Source organism: Sus scrofa, chromosome 18 (genome assembly GCF_000003025.6).
Source record: "Sus scrofa isolate TJ Tabasco breed Duroc chromosome 18, Sscrofa11.1, whole genome shotgun sequence".
Taxonomy (NCBI): Eukaryota; Metazoa; Chordata; class Mammalia; order Artiodactyla; family Suidae; genus Sus; species Sus scrofa.
The window spans coordinates 40899958-40919727 of record NC_010460.4 but is presented as its reverse complement, the minus strand read 5'-3'; the positions used below and the strand labels follow the sequence as shown (position 1 = coordinate 40919727).

General features: G+C 44.9%; 1 protein-coding gene across 4 annotated transcripts in view; it reads right to left on the bottom strand.

Annotated features, from left to right (window-relative positions):
- Positions 1-19770, bottom strand: part of PDE1C (phosphodiesterase 1C) — a 592240-nt gene that overhangs the window by 490828 nt on the left and 81642 nt on the right. Inside the window, exon 1 of one of the 4 annotated variants that reach the window (XM_021079207.1) lies at positions 3396-4092. The exons of 2 other annotated variants lie outside the window; for them this stretch is intronic. In XM_021079207.1, the coding sequence (XP_020934866.1) occupies positions 3396-3480 (85 nt within the window). In that variant the 5' untranslated portion in view covers positions 3481-4092. Of the gene's footprint in view, positions 1-3395; positions 4093-19770 lie in introns of those variants that run through there. One more of the 4 variants, XM_021079208.1, reaches the window with a different exon arrangement.

The window sequence follows — 19770 nt, the reverse complement described above, 5'->3', positions numbered from 1 at the left end:
GCCTGGGAACCTCCTTACACCATGGGAGCGGCCCTAGAAAAGGTAAAAAGACAAAAAAAAAAAAAAAAAAAAAAAAAAAAGCAATTTCACAAAAGAAATGAAATCGCATGTGGAATTAAGATACTACCTTCCACCTCGCGAACCAACAACTCTTTAAAAATTATAGTGTCCGTATTCATAAGAGTGTGTGGGCACCTGTGTGGGAGCGGGAGTTGGTATTTCCAGAGAGGAGTTAAACAGTGTATTTTAAAATCCCTAAAAACATGCTAGTCTTGGACCAAGCAATTGTACTTTGAGAAATATATTCTCAAAAGTATTAACAGTGTACTCAAAGATCTAGTATTTTCTTCACTGTCTATTATGGTGAAAATTAAAAGCAACCCAAATAGCCAACAATAGAAGATTTTTTTAAGTAAAAATTTTATCTATAACATGAATCAAGGCTACTATGATATTAAATAACATTGCCAAATATTTTCTTTTTAAAAATTATGTATATACAAAAAAGTACTAGAAGTATGTACAGGAAATATTAATAATGTTTAGCATTGGGTGATAAAATTACAAATGATTTTCGTCTTTCTTTTTAGTTATTTGTGTTGCTAAAATGTCTATATTGGCCAAAGATTTCTAAAATGTCTCTTACAGCACTTCAGAGTTTCTGCTTTGTAAAATGTTATGTATGAACACATTACATCGCCCCAAGAGTACAAATTCCTTGAATACCAGGTTCTAAGTCTGATTTATCTTCATAAACTCCCCATGATATTAGCTTAGGGCGCTGAATAATTACAACAATTACCATTTATTGAATGTTTGCCATGTGGCAGGCATTGTACTAAATTGTATCATTTAATACAGTAAAATTCAATAAGCTTTCATTGAAGGATGAGGCAGATGGAAAGGAGCGAATGAATAAACACCCAAAGATCAGAAACAAGCTGGCAGCGCTCACACCCGGAAGTCACCCACTCACTTCTGAGGTCCCTTCTGACCAACCAACCACACCGATGGGCCAGACAATTTCCTCTAGCGAGGATGCGAGCAAAAAGAGAGAAGGCGTTAGGTGGGGTGGGCCACACTATAAACGTCGGTTTTAGACGCCACACGTTTTGGAAGCTAAGATTTCACAGGGAACTGCCCAGTAAAACTTAAAAATCCTTTGGAAGCTTTCTCACCAAAATCAAGAAAACGAATATTAACATGGCAATGACCTTGTAATGAATCACTTTTGACCATGACGACATTCAATCCATCCCTACAAAAATTCCCAGGCACCTACCATCACCATTAGAGGGGAAGATAAATCAGACATAGTCTCAGCCTTAAGAAGTGTGTAATGCAAAGAAGACAACGAAAAGGTGCTGAGAAAACAGTGATTCAAGGCTGGGTGTGAGCTCTCACAGAGGCCTAGGAGGCTAAGAGGAATGCAGGGGGAGAAATGCTCTCTGATGGGGAAGGAGAGCAGAGGATGATCAGTGAGAGCTAGGATAGACAAGATTTCTCATTGCACAGTTGGGGGAACGGCACTCCTGGCTGAGGGAACAGCCTGAACAAAGGCTCTGAGAGGTGGGATGTGGGCAGACGCAAGCGATCGTGAGTGTGTGGAAGAAACAGGTTTGAAGTGACAGTTGAGGCAAGAAAGTCAAGTTCAAGCCAGAATGGAGAACCTTGGGAAACAGCAAAGGAGTTTAGACTTAATTCTGGAAGTGACTTATTCAGTCCATGGCCCAAGATTTCTGCTCACTAGAAGGAGCAAAAGCGGTCCAGGAGTTCCTGCTGTGGCTCAGGGGTAACAAACTGACCAGTATCCAAGAGGACAGGGGTTCAATCCCTGGACTCATTCAGTAGGTTAAGGATCCAGCGTGGCCATGAGCTTCAGTGTAGGTCATCAACTCGGGTCAGATCTGACATTGCTGTGGCTGTGGTGTAGGCAGGCAGCTATAGCTCCAATTCGATCCCTAGCCTGGGAACTTCCCTATGCTGCGGATGTGGCTCTAAAAAGGCAAAAGAAAACAAAAAAAGTAGTCCAGAGATGACCTCTCCATCAGCCCCTCCTTGCCTCTGGCAAATTCCTGCTACACCTCCAAAAAGCACATTAACATAGCCCTCATTTTCAAAGGCTCTGGGGTGAAGTTCAGATTTAATGCCATAGTGACCTGAGCACGCAGAAGCAGAAATATTGGAGCATCCCTTTGGCACCTGGCTCTGCCCTGCCCTTCTCCAAACTCTGATATTCCAGAGAGGAGCCCCCCTGACCTTGCCTATCTCCTGGAAAGATGAGGAAGGAGGCAATCATGGACCAGTCGATTCGAAACAGTACACAGCATGAAACCAGTAGTAAGAGCCCCAAGAACGGATCTCTTCAAATTCAACTTCTAGAGGACAGCCCTGCGGTCCTTCTCCCTCTAATAGCCATGAAGATACTACCCCTGGCCCTCTCCAATACCCCTCTTGGTAAAGGGTTTGGGGAGCAAAGACAACCAAAAGCCACTGGGAGCCCAGAGGCCAGGACAGGAGACAGATTTTTCTCGAATATTTTAGTAACGTGATACATCCCTCTCTGGATCCTCTTCTTCTTTCTTCTTCTTCTTCCTCCTCCCCCCCTTCTTCTTTTTCTCTCTCTCTCCCCCTCTTTTTCTGCTTTATCTTTCCTCTCTTTCCCTCCCTCCTCCTTCCCCCCTTTCTCGCTCTCCTAGTGTCCCTTCCTCCTTGTTTCAACTTTTGTAGAAACTAGCCTTCGCTCTCTCTCTGAATCTGTCTCTGTGTCGTCTCTCTCAGCCTCTGCATCTCTCCTGTTTCTGTCACTGTCTCTATGACTGACACTCCCATGTCTCTCAATTAGTCTCTGTCTTGGCATCTCCTTCTTTGTATTTCTGAGCTGGTGTCTAGATGTTTCCATTAATGTCTCTGTCTAGATGTCTGTCGCTCTGTCATTCTCTCTCTGTGTCTCTGTCTTAGTGTCTGTCATGCCTTTGTCGCTCTCTGACATCCCTCTCCCGGTATTTCTGCCTCCATCTCTCTCTCTCTCTCTCTCTATCTCTCTGTCTCCATCCCTGTCTCTCTCCCGCCTCTCCTGGCTTACATGACTAAAATCGCACAGAGAGGAAATGGAACAGTTCACAAAGCTGTGACCCTAAAAATTGGCTTCAGGAGGATGCTGGGTTACAGCGGCGGGAGGGGCGCCGCGGGGAGAGCGCTGGGCACGGCGGCCCGGCCACACTTGCCACTTTCCCGCCCCAGTCGCAGCTCCCCGGGTTTCCCCTCCTGGCGAGCGCCTCGCGGCCCAGCCTAACCCTGGCCGCCCCCGCCCCTCGCCTAGAAAAGACCCTCGCCGCCACCAGAATCGGAGTTTGCCCAAGCCAGGAGTCGGACAGAGGATGCAAAGTTCTCACCGATGGTGAAGCTGTAGCCATCGATGCTGAAAGTGGCGCTCCGGCATTTTTTGAAGCCCTCTTTCCTGCTGCTGGCGTCCGTCATGGCTCGGCCGGCGGCGTCCCGGGGTCCCCGCGGCGGAGCGCACAGCCCCGCGCTCGGCTGCGTCCCCTCCCCCGGCGCGCCGCGCGCTGTCCCCGCTGGTCCGCCGCTCGCTGCAAAGCGGAGCGCGCCGGCTGCAAGCGCCGCGACCGCGAAGTCGACGAACGCGCTAGGCACACGGCGGAGCCAGCGAGCCTCGCAGCTGCCCCATCTCCAGGGCCAGGTTCCAGATACGACGAGAAGAATGCTCAGAAAGGGAGGCGACGCGCATCCGTGCGTGCGTTTGTGTGTGTGTGTGTGTGTGTGTGTGTGTGTGTGCGCGCGGGCTGGTGGGTAGGTGGGTGGGTGCTGAAATCCCTGTCTTTGCCACCCTACTCCCTGGGAGCCTCTGAAGCCAGTGCGCTCCAGGCACGTCTGTTTTCTCTCTCAGCTTCGCCCTCCTCTCTCTGGAGGCTGGTGGGGTTTGGGGACCCAAGGGAATGGTTAAGATTTGGCGTCGTACTTATTCTAGATGTTTTCTCTGGCAGGCAGGAGAGCTTCCAAAAAGCACATCAACAGATGGAAAAGCAAACATCTAAACCGCTTAGATGCTGCCAAAAGTTTGCTCCAAACAAGGAAGTTGGGGAAAATCGCCACGCCCACTTCCTCCCTGCAGCTGTCCCCTTAAGTAGCCTGAAGCCCTGATAAGATTACTTCTCAGCAGGGTCTGACCAGAAGATATTTATCAAAGTAACCCACATTTGTGGCTAAGGGCTTTCTCACAGAGGCTCTAAGATGTTCAAGTTCTAATCCATTCCAACGGCTTGTCTGAGCTCCTTTCCAATTTGGTTTCGCCCAACAGAGACCCTAGGAGGCGTGTTGCCAAGTAGAGATTCCTGGGATTTGTGGAGGTGGGAGATAATTTAACCAATCTGACAGCAAACCTTATAAAAGAGGAAACTGAGGTCGACAGGGGTTTGACTAAGATCCTACAGATAGAGTGACAGCGTTTAGACACAGGAGTTTCAAAACTTTATGACACCAAACCACTCCAGTACCTGAGATGACTGAGTTAGGTGAGGTTTGGACAGGGAAAATCACTCCCTCCAACCAGCAAGTCATTGCTAAGCATTTGCAGTTGCACTGTTCCAAATCGGGTCACGGAGCTCATGTAAGGAGACCAGAGCTTGAGTCCCTGGGTGGAGTCTACCCAGTGTAACATGTGAAATGACAGTGCTATGCTTAGGGGACTATGATTTCTTAACCTCATTTGTTGTGATGGAATTTGACACAATTACCAAACACGTGTCAATGTTAACAGAGTCAATCAGGTATATTCCTAATTTGTTCTGAGTTTAGAGAGCACTGGATTCACATGACTTCAGACTATAAAATTAGAACCCTTCTCCCCAAAAAAAGGGTGTATATACACACATGTGCAGTATTCTACATGCAATTTCAATGAACCCATAAAACCTTCAAGCCCAGTGGAACCCAGACTAATGATGTCTCAGAAACTGACTCCTTTTCAATTTACCGTATGTTTTTAGAGAAATGGATTTTTTTTTAATGTCAGATGTAGTTGGAACTTTCATTATAAATCTTCTCTGAGAAGACCAGAATCACACTCACATTAAGACTTTTCTCAGGTCAATGGCAAGATTACCTTATCCAAAAGGCAACGGGTGTCACAGACCACGTGTTACACAGAATGGCACATCTCAAGGCTTGGGAGTCAGGGGGGTGCTTCAAACCCTGAGGCATTCCTTGAGCCTGGAACCAGTTACAACATGAAAGCGTGAAAAAAGGCTCTAGAGACAGACAGACTTGGGTCTGAAATCTGGCTTCACCCCTTCAGAGCTAAATGACCTTGAACAAGATGCTAGACCTCCCTGAGTCTTGCTTTCCTCATCTTACAGTGAGGATTAAGTGAGAGTAAAGCTTAGGCATGCAGCAGGCATTTAGTTACTGCAATCACCAGGCGAATCCCAAGTTTCATTATGAGGACATGGTGGAAAATTCTTCTTCATAACAATAATATATTTTTGCTATTATTATCATTACTTTATATGTAAAATGTTTATATTTAATATATAGAACTTATTTTTAATATAAACCCCCCAAAGTTTCTTATTCTCACTTCCCTGCTTGTCCCACCTTTAGCAGAAGCATATACCTTCTTTTGTGTCAGTAATAGTCTCCTATGGCAAGTTATCAAGAAAAAAATCCTAATGCAATAGAAAATTTTCCTTGAGGGAGTGAAATTAAAACTTGGTATTTAATCGCTCTTAGCAGAAAAGCTTTTTGAAATATAATCTATAAAAATAATAACAATGTGATCATTTATATGTCCCCTAAAGATTGGTAAAAATAACTTGCCTGAACAATTAGAACTGTTTTTAAACTGCTTCTCCCCAGAATCATTCTCTCTCCCTGGTTTTAGAGATTGTACACCTACAGAACCACTGAATGCACTGCTTCAAGTGCAGAGTCTTAAAGCAGCCTTCTCAGTGTGGGGCTCTTACACCAAACCAAGTGAAGTCAATGCTGACATTACATAAGCCAAGGAAGAATGAGTTCAAGACTAAGATCAAAAGAAGCATTGTTTTTGCTTATTACTCTTTCAGAAATGCTCCTTTAAGAATGCCTGCAGGGGAGTTCCCGTCGGGGTGCAGTGGTTAACAAATCCAACTAGGAACCATGAGGTTGTGGTTCCATCCCCAGCCTTGCTCAGTGGGTTAAGGATCCAGCGTTGCCATGAGCTGTGGTGTAGGTCGCAGACGCGGCTCAGATCTGGTGTGGCTGTGGCTGTGGTGTAGGCCAGCGGCTACGGCTCCAATGAGACCCCTAGCCTGGGAACGTCCATATGTCATGGGTTTGGCCCTAAAAAGACAAAAAGACAAAATAAATAAATAAATAAATAAATAAACAAAGAATGGCTTTAACACTTTTAAGTGATTAAAAAAAAAATCAAAAGAAGAACATGTCCTGTGACATGTTAAAACTATATGAAATTCAAATTTCAGTGTCTACAAATAAAGTTTTATTGGAACATAGCTATACTCATTTACATATTGTGTATGGCTGCTTTCATAGGCAAAGTTGAATAGTCGTGTCGGAGACCATGGCCTGCAAAGACAAAAATATTTGCTCTCTAATACAGAAAATGTGTGCTAACTCCTAGATTATAGTAAATATCTTATACTTGTCCAGGCTTGAATAACTTCCTAGTTTTATTGTTCTTACTTTAAAATAAGTTTGGAAAAAAATCCCAGTATTTAATTACTGGAATGGATTCTAACAAGGAAAGTACAGCAACAAATGAATGAAAGAGAAAGGGAAAGAAACAATAAACATAATAATAGCTTGATCCAAGTGATTAGTCAAGTTAAAATTAACTTCTCCCAAGAAAATGCATGCCCCTGATTTCAACCCAAGAAAGCAGAATAGGAACTGAACTTGGTACCTAAATCAGTTCATAGCTATGGATCAAATAATGTCCTTCAAAATATAACAAATATATAAGGAAAAATAAAAACCTGGCGGGATAATCCTCTGACTTCAGTGCTAATATCGTGTCCTTTGATACTCCCTGTGAAGGCACTGATAACTGATTCTATATAAGAGAAAGAGTGTCAATGGCAAATACTTATTGTTGATTGATTTTGAAACCTTTAGAGTAAGATGAAACTGTAGGTAGCATATGTTATCAAAAAGTCAGCTAAGAAAATAATTTTTCTTTTTCTTTTTTTTGTCTTTTTGATATTTCTTGGGTCGCTCCCACAGCATATGGAGGTTCCCAGGCTAGGGGTCTAATTGGAACTGTAGCCGCCAGCCTACACCACAGCCACAGCAACGCAGGATCTGAGCCGAGTCTGTGACCTACACCACAGCTCACCGCAACGCCGGATCCTTAACCCACTGAGTGAGGCCGGGGATGGAACCCGCAACCTCATGGTTCCTAGTCAGATTCGTTAACCACTGTGGCACAACAGGAACTCCTAAGAAAATAACTTTTTATTGCTCATACTAAAGGGAAGATTGCTCCTCAGCACTACCTTGATGCATTTCAGCCATTCTCAGATTGGAAACTGTCTACCACTTGGAATTCTCCCGAGAGTCAGCAGCCCGAGAATTGTAAACCCAAATTGCCCCCCCTGTAAAAGCACTATTCATACCCCCTTGGGGACACACACTGGACTGACAACCACTTCAAATTTTGGGGAGGACCCTCCTGCATTCACATAATCACAGAAATGGCGACAGGCAATGAAGTTTTTGAACTGCAACCTTGCTCTTCCGGCTGCATATGGTATAATCCAAGTAAAGCTAATGAGTCCATTCGCTGGGAATAGGGATTGTAAGAGCTGAAGAGAAAATTCCAGTACATTCCAGGCCCAGTTCCAGCCTGTACCTAAAAATCAGCTCTCCCAAATTTTATGAGATGCCCTAGGACCTTATACTAGCCTGGGAACCATCCTTCTGTTGCTTGCAACCATGAGTCCGACCTAAACCATCAAACATGCTCCCTTCAAGAAGAGATAGAGAGAAAGAAAAGATAAACAGAGAAACAGTGAAATTAAACTAGCATTACTGCATGCCACAATTTAGGCATTGTGCTAACTAAAAAAACAATCCCTGCCTTTGAGGACTTTACAAGAAGACAAAGTTGCTAAACAATCTCTGGATTCAGGGGCTCCAAATAAGAAAGCAGTCTTAGAAAGTCTACATCATGGAGTTCCCGTGGTGGCATAGCGGAAATGAACCCGACTAGGAACCATGAGGTTGCGGGTTCGATCCCTGGCCTTGCTCAGTGGGTTAAGGATCTGGCGTTGCCGTGAGCTGTGGGGTAGGTTGCAGACGCGGCTCGGATCCAGCGTTGCTGTGGCTGTGGCATAGGCTGGTGGCAACAGCTCCAATTAGACCCCTAGCCTGGGAACCTCCATATGGCATGGGTGTGGCCCTCAAAAAAAAAAAAGACAGAAGACAAAAAGAAAAAGAAAAAAAAGAAAGTCTACATCTGTGGAAGCAACTCTTCAGCTGTCACTGACATCCTTCTGTGTTTCATTTTGCTTCTATCTTATTGCTTCCCTAGAGCCTGTTCTTTATTTCTTTTTTTTCTCATTTAATTAGGCCCTGGGATGGCAGCTACTATCTAAATAAACAGAGAGAATAAAAAGCAAAGTGCCTACACACTCGAGGGTCAGAGAAAGTTCCCAGAAAGATGCCTCGAAGGCCCTAGTGGAGATTACAGACTTCTATTTGCACAGTAAGGTGATTTTTCTTTGTAATAGGGATGGCCTCCATCAATTTTTCAACTTTTTTTCTAAGTTTACATATTATTAGCGTCTGTGAAAGTGACTATTTTTTTTTGTGCCCGCCTTCAGTGTCTCAAAAATTCCTACTGTGTCTCAAAAAATATTAGCTGAGGGACTCCCAGACCAATGCTTTCCCCATAACATCAGGAGAAAATTAAAGTAAATTAAATTTCTTTCTTGCACTAAGAATTTAGGGAGACTTTTCCAATAGCCTTTGCAGTGAGGAGATTTTGAGAACTGCAGACACTCTCCAGCAGGAGTGGGGAGACCAAAATGACAGTCTTAAATTTACTTTTTATAATCCAGAATATTCTTCCCTCTCAGCCCACTTGGTTTGCCTAGAGACCTCCTTCTTAGTCTTCAAGTCTCCCCTGATGTCCCAGGTCCCTCCAGAAGCATTTCCTGCCTGTCCTTTCTAGAGGGAGATGGACACTCCACTGCCAGCCTTCCCTGGACCCCATTCCTCATCTCCACCCTTGAACCATCACACTGGACTCACCCTGCTTGTTTGCATGCTGGTCATCCCACAAGAATGGAGCTGCTGGTAGCAAGGATAGGTCTTCCCTCCCAGCCCCAACACAGTACCCGGCACAAAGCGGGCTCTCGCCGGAACAATTGATTAATTAAGGAATGAACACAGATGTGCGTACAACCCTGCACAGCCAGGAGGTAATGGATGTGACCAGGGCAGGACAGTCACTTCTCAGTCGTTCTCTCTCTCCACTCACCCTCTATCTCTGGAGCCAGCTCATAATAAATAGGTTAACAACATTTAAAACTAATAAATGAGGAGTTCCCTTGTGGCACAGTAGGTTAAGGATCTGGCATTGTCACTGCAGCAGCTCAGGTCACTGTTGTGATGTGGGTTCAATCCCTGGCCCAGGAACTTCCACGTGCCACTGGTGTGGCCAAAAAAACCAAAAACTAATAAATGAAAAGCTCCTCTATTCACTATCCATGTGTCTTTGAGCAAGTTGCTCAGCCTCTCTGAATCTCAGTTGTTCTTCTGTAAGATGGAGATACCTATCCGACAGGGAATATGTGAGTTATAATGAGATAATGTATGTTAAAAATTTACCTTGAACATAAGCTTAAGGTAAATTTTTGTTTTTTGTGGGTTTTTTTTTTTTTTTTTTTTTTTTTTGGTCTTTTGAGGGCTGCATGCACAGCGTATGGAGGTTCCCAGGCGAGGGGTCGAATCGGAGCTGTAACTGCTGGCCTACACCACAGCCACAGCATTGCAGGATCCAAGCCACATCTGCGACCTACGCCACAGCTCACAGCAATGCGAGATCCTTAACCCACTGAGCAAGGCCAGGGATCGAACCCCCCTCGTGGATACTAGTTGGGTTTGTTAGCCACCGAGCCACAACTGGAACTCCAGAGTTTGAGGTAAATTTTTAACATAAACCATCTATGGGAGTTGGCTCCAGGACCCCTTCAGATACCAAAATCCTCAGGTGCTGAAGTCCCTTATATAAAATGTCATCGCATTTGCATGTAACTGACATACGGTCCCATATACTCTAAATCATCTCTCAAATTCTTATCATACCGAATACAATACAAATGTTATGTAAATAGTTGCTGGAGTATGGCAAATTCAAATTCTGATTTGGGGAACTTTCTGGCATTTTTTTTTTCAAATATTTTCAATCCATGGTTGGTGGGACCCATGGAAGTGGAACCCGCAGATGCGGGGGCACCTGTTGTATCTCCGGCTGCTGAAACAATAGCAGAGCAAGATGTGATGGCCAGACGAAGCTCCTGAAGTAAGAGCAGGAGGAGTAGGAGCACGGGATGGGGCCAGGGTCTTGACAGAACCTGTCACCCTGATATAATCAGACTGGCTTCTTATTAAGAAGCCTCCAACTAGAGATGCAGCGAACAAGCCAGAGAACAGGCATTTGGATGTTTCATTTTTCACGCACACTTTGACAGGTTAGAGAGCGCATGTGAGGAACAGGGGGAGTGATGGCTCGTTTTATGGGTCGATTTGGCAAAGCCACGGGGTACCCAGCTATGTGGTCAGATATTCTGGGTGTTTCGGTGAGGATTTTTTTCCACGGGATGAGATTAACATTCCAATCAGTGGACTGTGAGGAAAGCGGATTATCCTCCATAATGTGGGTGAGCTTCATCCAATCAGGTGAAGATCTCGCTGCAAAAAAGACTGACGCGGCCCCCTGGCAAGAAGGAATTCTCCCAACAGACAGTCTCTGCCCTCAAACTGCAGCTGTCGGGGTCTCCAGCCTGTCAACACACCCTGCAGATTTTTGGACTCGCCAAATGAGCTAAATCCTTAAACTTAGTGCTCTCTGGAAAGAAAGAGAGATAAATAAAATAGGTAGGTTAGATAGATAGATAGATAGACAGACAGACAGACAGACAGACAAACTATTGGTTCTGTTTCTCTGCGGAACCCTGACTAATACAAAAGTAATAAGACAGAAGCTGGAGAAGATGGGAAATGGACCCTAGTGGCCATGACGTAGCTTAAGAGGACCCAAAAGTAAGAGACCCTGTGGGGGCCATATTCGACACGACAAGGAAGGTCTGAATGCCAAGGACAGTTTGAGAAAAGTGGCGTGAGCTCAAGAAGCCCTCAGCCCAGGATGACAGTCCATGGTGAGCTGGCTCTTGGCTCATAAAAGTGTTTCTCTCCATGGATGTGATGGTGCTTCTTGGCCCAAGCAACCCTGGGGCACTTGACAACTCCAGAGGACCCCTCTTGGCTGCCTCAGTTTCCTCATCTGCCTTTCAGTTCATATACTTCTCCCCATAATGAAATGATGAGAATCGTCCTGAATTCACATTTCAAGAAGTGAAATTTTCAATACTCCCTCCCTGGTAAGTCTGAAAGGAAAGGTGAGCCTTGACCAGCAGCTTTCTCCCCTCCACCTTCCTGCAGCCACTGGCTGTTCTCCCTGGGGAGACCCTTAAACCTGAGTCAGAAGCTCTGGGTGACAATACCGGGGCTGCCAGATATGTGACTACGGACAAGTGGCTTAATTGTCCTGAGTCTCACTTTCTCCTCTTGTAAAACAGGCATAATCAGGCCTCCCTTGCAGGGCCTTATAAATGCACAAGTTATAAGTGGAAGTGCCTTCAAAAAGACCTTTGAAAGCAGGGACCATGTTTATTCACTTGTTTGACACCTTGCATGATGCCTGACATATAAATCACCATTAGAGGAGTTCCCACCGTGGCGCAGTGGTTAACGAATCCGACTAGGAACAATGAGGTTGCGGGTTCGATCCCTGGCCTTGCTCAATGGGTTAAGGATCCGGCGTTGCCGTGAATTGTGGTGCAGGTCGCAGATACGGTTCAGATCCCATGTTGCTGTGGCTGTGGTGTAGGCCGGTGGCTACAGCTCCGATTAGACCCCTGGCCTGGGAACCTCCACATGCCATGGGTACGGCCCTAGAAAAGGCAAAAAGACAAAAAATAAATAAATAAATAAATCACCATTAGAAGTTACTGAATGAATGAATGGTGCACAGTGGTCACAGCACCAAATGGACCTCCAAAAGTACAAAGTGTTTCCCAAAGAAGAAAAGTCAAATTAGAGCTGGCGGTTCCTCTGCCTACAGCAAAGCCTTTCAACCTTCTTCTTTAGACTAATACTTTGGGCTATTTTAATAAGACGACACTGGATTTGATAAGGTTTCCTGAAACCATAGCAGGTATGTAAGCTCAGTTTAACTCCGACTTTTGTTCAATTTGCCCGCAGCCTCGAAGGCGTAATACGCTACTATCAATCGCTATCATTATGCTCGGTTATCCACAGTGGCCACTAACCCCCTTCCCCTTCATCTCTATACGAGCCAGCCTCCTAAACATGAAGCTCCAGCGTTCCGCAAGAGAGCATGAACATGACTCATGACAACTACGGAAGGGGGACTTTGGGCTCCAGAACTCAGGGAAATTCCCCCGATCAGAGCACCAAGAACACATGGAATGGAACTCGAAAGCACCATGGCAATCCCACAGGCTGACCTTCCGTGTTGGTACAGGAAAAAAAAGTTACAGATGTCTTGGGGAATGGGGTATTTGAGCCATAATTTGTTCTGGCTGCATCGATCTCTGGCTTTTATTTAGCAGGCCATATTATCTCGGTCCCTTTGGGTCATCCGAGTATGCCTCACATGAGGACCTACTGCCCAGGAAAGATGAGGCACGGATGCTTCAATACTGTTGCCAGCAGTGGTTCTCAACAACAACAGCATGCTGAACTCGTGTGTGGAACCAGCCCATCATACAGTTATCAAGGATCGCCAGAACAGATTCTGATTCACTGGTCTTGAATGGGACTGGGGGCTAAGCATTGGTCTTATTATTCTAGTGAGAAGCCAAGGATGAGAACCAGTTTGCAGCATTCATCCCAACAGTCCTGATCTGTTTCCAAACTGTTTCCACTATGATGTTCCAAGGCTGTGTCTTCCCTGCAAACCACACAATGTGCCACGGGCAATGTATTTGGCTTTCCTGCCTGATTCCTTTTCCTCAAGGGCTTTCCTGAGACATACCCTATCAACTCGTCGCAGTTCAGACCACCTTGAGAAGGTTCTGACATTCTGTGCTTCCTGGGGACCAAGAGGAAAAAAAGCACTAATATTTATTGAACTAATATTTATCTGTATTATTTATCTGTATCCTGTATTAGTTGGTGTAGCTAATTTCCTTTTTTTTTTTTTTTTTGTCTTTTGTTGTTGTTGTTGCTATTTCTTGGACCGCTCCCTCGGCATATGGAGGTTCCCAGGCTAGGGTTGAATTGGAGCTGTAGTCATTGGCCTACGCCAGAGCCACAGCAACACGGGATCCAAGCCGCATCTGCAACCTACACCACAGCTCACGGCAACGCCGGATCGTTAACCCACTGAGCAAGGGCGGGGACCGAACCTGCAACCTCATGGTTCCTAGTCGGATTCGTTAACCACTGCGCCACGACGGGAACTCCTGGTGTAGCTAATTTCTATAATAAAAACCCAAAGTCTCAGTGGCCTGATGCCACAATAAAGGCTTACTTCTTGCTTATTACAAAGCCCAAAATGCAGAGGACAGGGAGAGACTGAAGAAAGAGGCAGACCACTCCAGACTGGTGGGCGGCAAGTTTAATAAACAAGGGAATTTTCTTACCAGACTTGTCTTGGGCGGCCGTGAGATGAGTAAGTTTCTGCACACACCTGCTACCTCTTAGAAATTTAGATACAGGACTTAACAGGGTTCATCACATATACTATCCAGAGAGCCTCAACACTACATTTCTATCTTAAGGCTGTATCCTTGGAGAAGCTTCTGAACACGGGGAAGGCAAGCAGCCAAGGACCAGGAGCCTCCAATTGCTGCGTCCAGCCACAGGTCAACCAGCGGTCACGGCTCCTTGATGACCTCCTCCAACAGCCTGGAAGAAAGCACATCCCTCTTCCTACATTCCATTAGCCAGAAATTAGTCATACGGCCTCACCAAACTGCAAGAGGGGCTCTAGGAAATGAAATCAGGAAAGAAAAGTGAGTTTGGTAAACATGTGTTCTTTGAAACCCTATCTCCTCCACTGTTTTGACCAAAATTCCAGTTCACCAGGTGCAGACAGAATGAGTACCTGCGTGCCAAGGGCTGAGGGAAAATTCTGCCCCCAAATCAGAACCATAACCTTTCCACCTTAAGTCAAATAAAGCCCCTGAGTTCTCCTCCATGACGTAAATTAAAGCTTTGCCCCAGAAAGAAAGCCTATTTTTCATGCAGTCTGACGTTAGTATTATCACTTACAGAAGACTTAAGAGTATAAACAGTTTTAATAGTACATCATAGCTCTGGCATTAGAAAGCAAGCCAAAATTTTGAAAAAGAAAAACAAAGCTGGAGGAATCAGGCTCCCTGACTTTAGTCTATACTACGAAACTACAGTCATCAAAACAGTATGGTATGGCACAAAAACAGAAATGTTGATCAGTGAAACAGGATAGAAAGCCCGGAAATAAACCACACACTTATGGTCAATTAATTTACGACAAAGGAGGCAAGATTAGGAGTCCCCATCATGGCCCAGCGGAAACGAATCTGACTAGGAACCATGAGGGTGCAGGTTCGATCCCTGGCCTCACTCAGTGGGTTAAGGACACAGCATTGCCATGAGCTGTGGTGTAGGTCACAGACGCAGCTCAGATCTGACATTGCTGTGGCTGCAGCGTAGGCTGGCAGCTGCAGCTCCAATTCAACCCCTAGCCTGGGAACCTCCATATGCCATGGGTGCAGCTCTAAAAAAAAAAGGAGGCAAGACTATGCAACAGTCTCTTCAATAAATGGTGCTCAAAAAACTGGACAACTACATGTAAAAGAATGAAATTATAACATTCTCTTACACCATACACAAAATGAAACTCAAAATGGATTAAAGACCTAAACATAAGGCTAGTTACTATAAAACTCAGAGGAAGACAAAGGCAGAATAGACATAAATTGCAGCAATATCTTGTTGGAGACACCTCCTAGAGTAATGAAAATTTAAAAAAAAAAAAGGGATCTAATGAAACGTAAAAGATTTTGCACATAAAGGAAACAAAAAAAAAAGTCAAGAAAGCAAGCTGAAAGTGTAATTCATTTAGTAGTCAAAAACTGCATCATCTGTAACAGGATTTTTTTTCCTTTCTGTAACTAGAAAACAAATATGTAGAAATACAAAAATGTCAGTATGTTATGAGGCAAGGGGCATAACAGGGAGAAATTTGATGAGTAATCTTTAGTAGACCAGCAAAATTAGTCATATCAAAGATGCTTGATGAGACTCTGGGGAAAAGGGATTCGAGTAAATACAGAGCAGCCAAGGTTACAACCTGCGCAGGAGCTAGTCCCACACGGTTAATAAGCACACATCTGCACTTGGATGTAGGGAAAGGAGCATGATGTCTTAGGGGTCTAACGTGGGTCCGGCCACCATGTGCCAGGCTCCGTGCTAAGTATTTCACGCATGCATCTCATTTCAATCCCTCCAATGGCAAAGAATGGAATTATGGAGATAGATTTAGTTAGAAAATCTTCCTACTGTGGTTCTGAAATCCCTGGAGAAGGTAACTCCTCTCAGTGGCAACCTTGGCAACAGAATCATCAGAGCACCAAGAACCCTGGAACCAAAGAGAACAGACAGGCATCTCGAAAGGGATTTCTGACAGCAGAGTGGGTCCAACGATGTGCTGAAATGACTTGTAATAGAGAGATGCTCTCCCCATCTGTTGTTCACTGGCAGCTAAACTCATCTAGGACTTTGCTCCAGCTTGTGATCCACTTCAAACAGGACATCAAACATGTCCCTTGTTACCAGCAAACACACACCCACACAGATACACACAGCTGGCTACACACACACACACACACACACACACACACACACCCCACACCTTGTGCTCTAGATGTGACCCCTGCTGCTGATGATAATGATAAGGATGCTGGCGTTTTGGAGAAAATGTCACATCACTGTTAGTGAGAGTAAAGATAAACTAAGAGGAGTTCCCGTCGTGGCTCAGTGGTTAACGAATCCGACTAGGAACCATGAGGTTGCAGGTTCAATCCCTGGCCTTGCTCAGTGGGTTAAGGATCCAGCATTGCCCTGAGCCATGGTGTAGGTCGCAGACGCGGCTCAGATCCCATGTTGCTGTGGCTCTGGTGGTAGGCCGGCGGCTACAGCTCCAATTAGACCCCTAGCCTGGGAACCTCCATATACCGTGGGAGTAGCCCTAGAAATGGCAAAAAGACAAAAAAAAAAAAAAAAAAAAAAAAAGATAAACTAAGAAAAAAGAGCAGCCGGAGTTCCCTTCATGGCTCAGCGCTTCATGAACCTGACTAGGATCCATGAGGGTACGATATAGCCACAACTATATAAAAAATGCACTTCAGAAAGCCAGGGAGGAAACACACCAAAATGGGTACACTGACTATATTCCGGTGCTGGAATTACAGGTAACTTGGCTTCCCAGAGGCAGCAAGCCCAGGCTTATCCTCCTACCCAGGAAACTTGGTGGAATTTTGTTTCTTCTTTTATGTATCCTGCAAATTTTTTACTATGCCCATAATTAGAAATAAAAAGAAACATTTTTTTGTCTTTTTAAGGGTCGAATCAGAGCTGTAGCTGCCCATTTACACCACAGCCACAGCCACGCCAGATCTGAGCCATGTCTGCGAACGACACCACCGCTCACAGCAATGCTGGATCTTTAAACCACTCAGCAAGGCCAGGGATTAAACCTGCATCCTCATGGATGCTAGTCAGATTCGTTTTCACTGAGCCACGATGGGAACTCCAAGAAAAACATTTTTTTTTGTCTTTTTGCCATTTCTTGGGCCACTCCTGCGGCATATGGAGGTTCCCAGGCTAGGGGTCGAATCGCAGCTATAGCTGCTGGCCTACGCCAGAGCCACAGCAGCGCAGGATCCGAGCCGTGTCTGCGACCTACACAACATCTCACGGCAACAGCAGATCGTTAACCCACTGAGCAAGGGCAGGGATCGAACCTGCAACCTCATGGTTCCCAGTCAGATTCGTTAACCACTGCGCCACCATGGGAACTCCATTTTTTTTTTTTTTTGAAGAAAAACATTTTAAAAGTCAGTTGTCAACACAAACATGGATCTCTATATTATTTCCTGTATTTTTCATATTTTAAAAAGTGATGATTTTAAAATATATTAAAGTACAGAGTTCCCATCATGGTTCAGTTAGGTTAAGGACTCAACGTCATCTCTGTGAGGACGCAGGTTGGATCCCTGGCCTTACTCAATGGGTTAAGGATTGAGTTTGAGCATTGCTGCAACTGTGGTGTAGGTCTCAGGCATGGCTCAGATCTGGCATTGCTGTGGCTGTGGAGTAGGCAGGCAGCTGTAGCTCCAATTCAACCCCTAGCCTGGGAACTTCCATATGCCACACATGCAGACCTAAAAAGAAAAAAAAAAAAAAAAAAAGAGGAAGAAATATGGAAATTAACATGTCAACCTTCTAAATCAAGGAAGTGTTCTAACCAGTCTCCATGATACGAATAAGACAGTCCATCTTGACCACTGAATGAGTAAAAAAGCGTTCATATTCATGGCCTAAAAACCCTTGGCTCCTCTTCTCAGAAGGGATTTCATTCTTCCATCATACCAGGATCTAATAGAAAAGTCCTGATACCACATCATCAGTAATGTGACACTGTATTTACTGGTACTTAAAAAAAAAAAAAAAAATACTAGCTTGTTCACAATATAAGGCAAGTTGGTACCAAAAGAAATAGATTACAGACTTGTGTGATGGCAATTCTAAGCTGTGATCGTGAAATACAACAACCTTCACAGGTGGGGAAAGCACAAAGTCTCTACACTAACATGACTGAAATCACAAGTAGATTTTTCCAGATGTTGATTACGCTGCTGCCCAAAAACTCTACCGGAGAATCAGACAGTCTGTATTATCATGATAAAAGAAAGCAGCTATAGTTGGCAGCAGGTGGGAGTATTAATGATTTAATGCTGGGATGCTTTTGTCAGGTATTTAAGTTACCAAAAGGTATTTTTTTCATTGTGATAAATTCTCACACGTACATTTGGCAACTGAATTTTTAACAAAATGCTTCTCAAGCCAACGAAAGGCACTCGGGAGAATGGAAGCTACTTGGTTTCCTCTTTTCATGCGTGGCCTCTTGACTTAGTTGATTCTCCTGATTCTGAAGCTATCCTCCAAGCCACAAAGCATCGTCACTGACAGAGAGCCTGCTCGCAGCAAACGTTTATGGGATTGACTCAGAATGTGTGACAACTGAAGGAAATCACAAAGAAAACTGAACTGTCGAAATCAAGACCACATGCTGGAAATAATAAGAAGGGAAAGGGGGCAAAAAATGAGGTGTTGGAGTTCCCGTCGTGGCGCAGTGGTTGACGAATCCGACTAGGAACCATGAGGTTGCGGGTTCGGTCCCTGCCCTTGCTCAGTGGGTTAACGATCCGGCATTGCTGTGAGCTGTGGTGTAGGTTGCAGACGCGGCTCGGATCCCGCGTTGCTGTGGCTCTGGTGGTAGGCCGGTGGCTACAGCTCCGATTCGACCCCTAGCCTGGGAACCTCCATATGCCGCGGGAGCGGCCCAAGAAATAGCAGCAACAACAACAACAACAAAAAGACAAAAAGACAAAAAAAAAAAAATGAGGTGTTAATTCAGTGATTATAGTGAAAGAAGTAAGAAGAGCCAAGGGATCCTCATTTTCAACTCATATTTGTTGAGGTTCCCTCCTGTAGTTCAACTGCTGTGCTGGACCCTTTCACCTACAGAATCAGAGCCCTCATAACAATTCCCATTTCAGAGATTAAGAAACCGAGGTCAGGGAATTCCTGTTGTGGCTCAGCGGAAACGAATCCGAATAGTATCCATGAGGATGCAGGTTCGATCCCTGGCCCTGCTCAGTGGGTTAAGGATCCAGCGTTGCCATGAGCTGCGGTGTAGGTCACAGAAATGGCTCAGATCTGCTGTTGCTGTGTCTGTGTAGGCTAGCAGCTGCAGCTCTGATCCAACCCCTAGCCTGGGAACTTCCATGTGCCACAGGTACAGCAAAGAGAGAGAGAGAGAGAGAGAGAGAAAGAAAGAAAGAAAGAAAGAAAGAAAGAAAGAAAGAAAGAAAGAAAGAAAGAAAGAAAGAAAGAAAGAAAGAAAGAAAGAAATGAAAGAGGGAAAAAGAAAGAAAGAAAGGAAGAAAGAAACTGAAGTCAGCTGCAGCAAGGTGGATAAAAGATCTAAATGGGGACCAATCTGACTCCTCCCCAGGCCTCCGTCTATGAAACTAGGCTGCTTGTCTCCATCTTCTCAGATGGTATACAGTTCCAGACACTCCCACTCAGTGGCCTTTCCACCCACTCTTACTTTTTCAACCTCCTTCTTTTAATCAAGTCCAAAGAAATAAATAAACAGGGAGGAGACAGGTGCTAGTTAGAGCCCACAGCATAGGCCCTATTCTTTCCAGTGCTCCACCTGGAATTCAG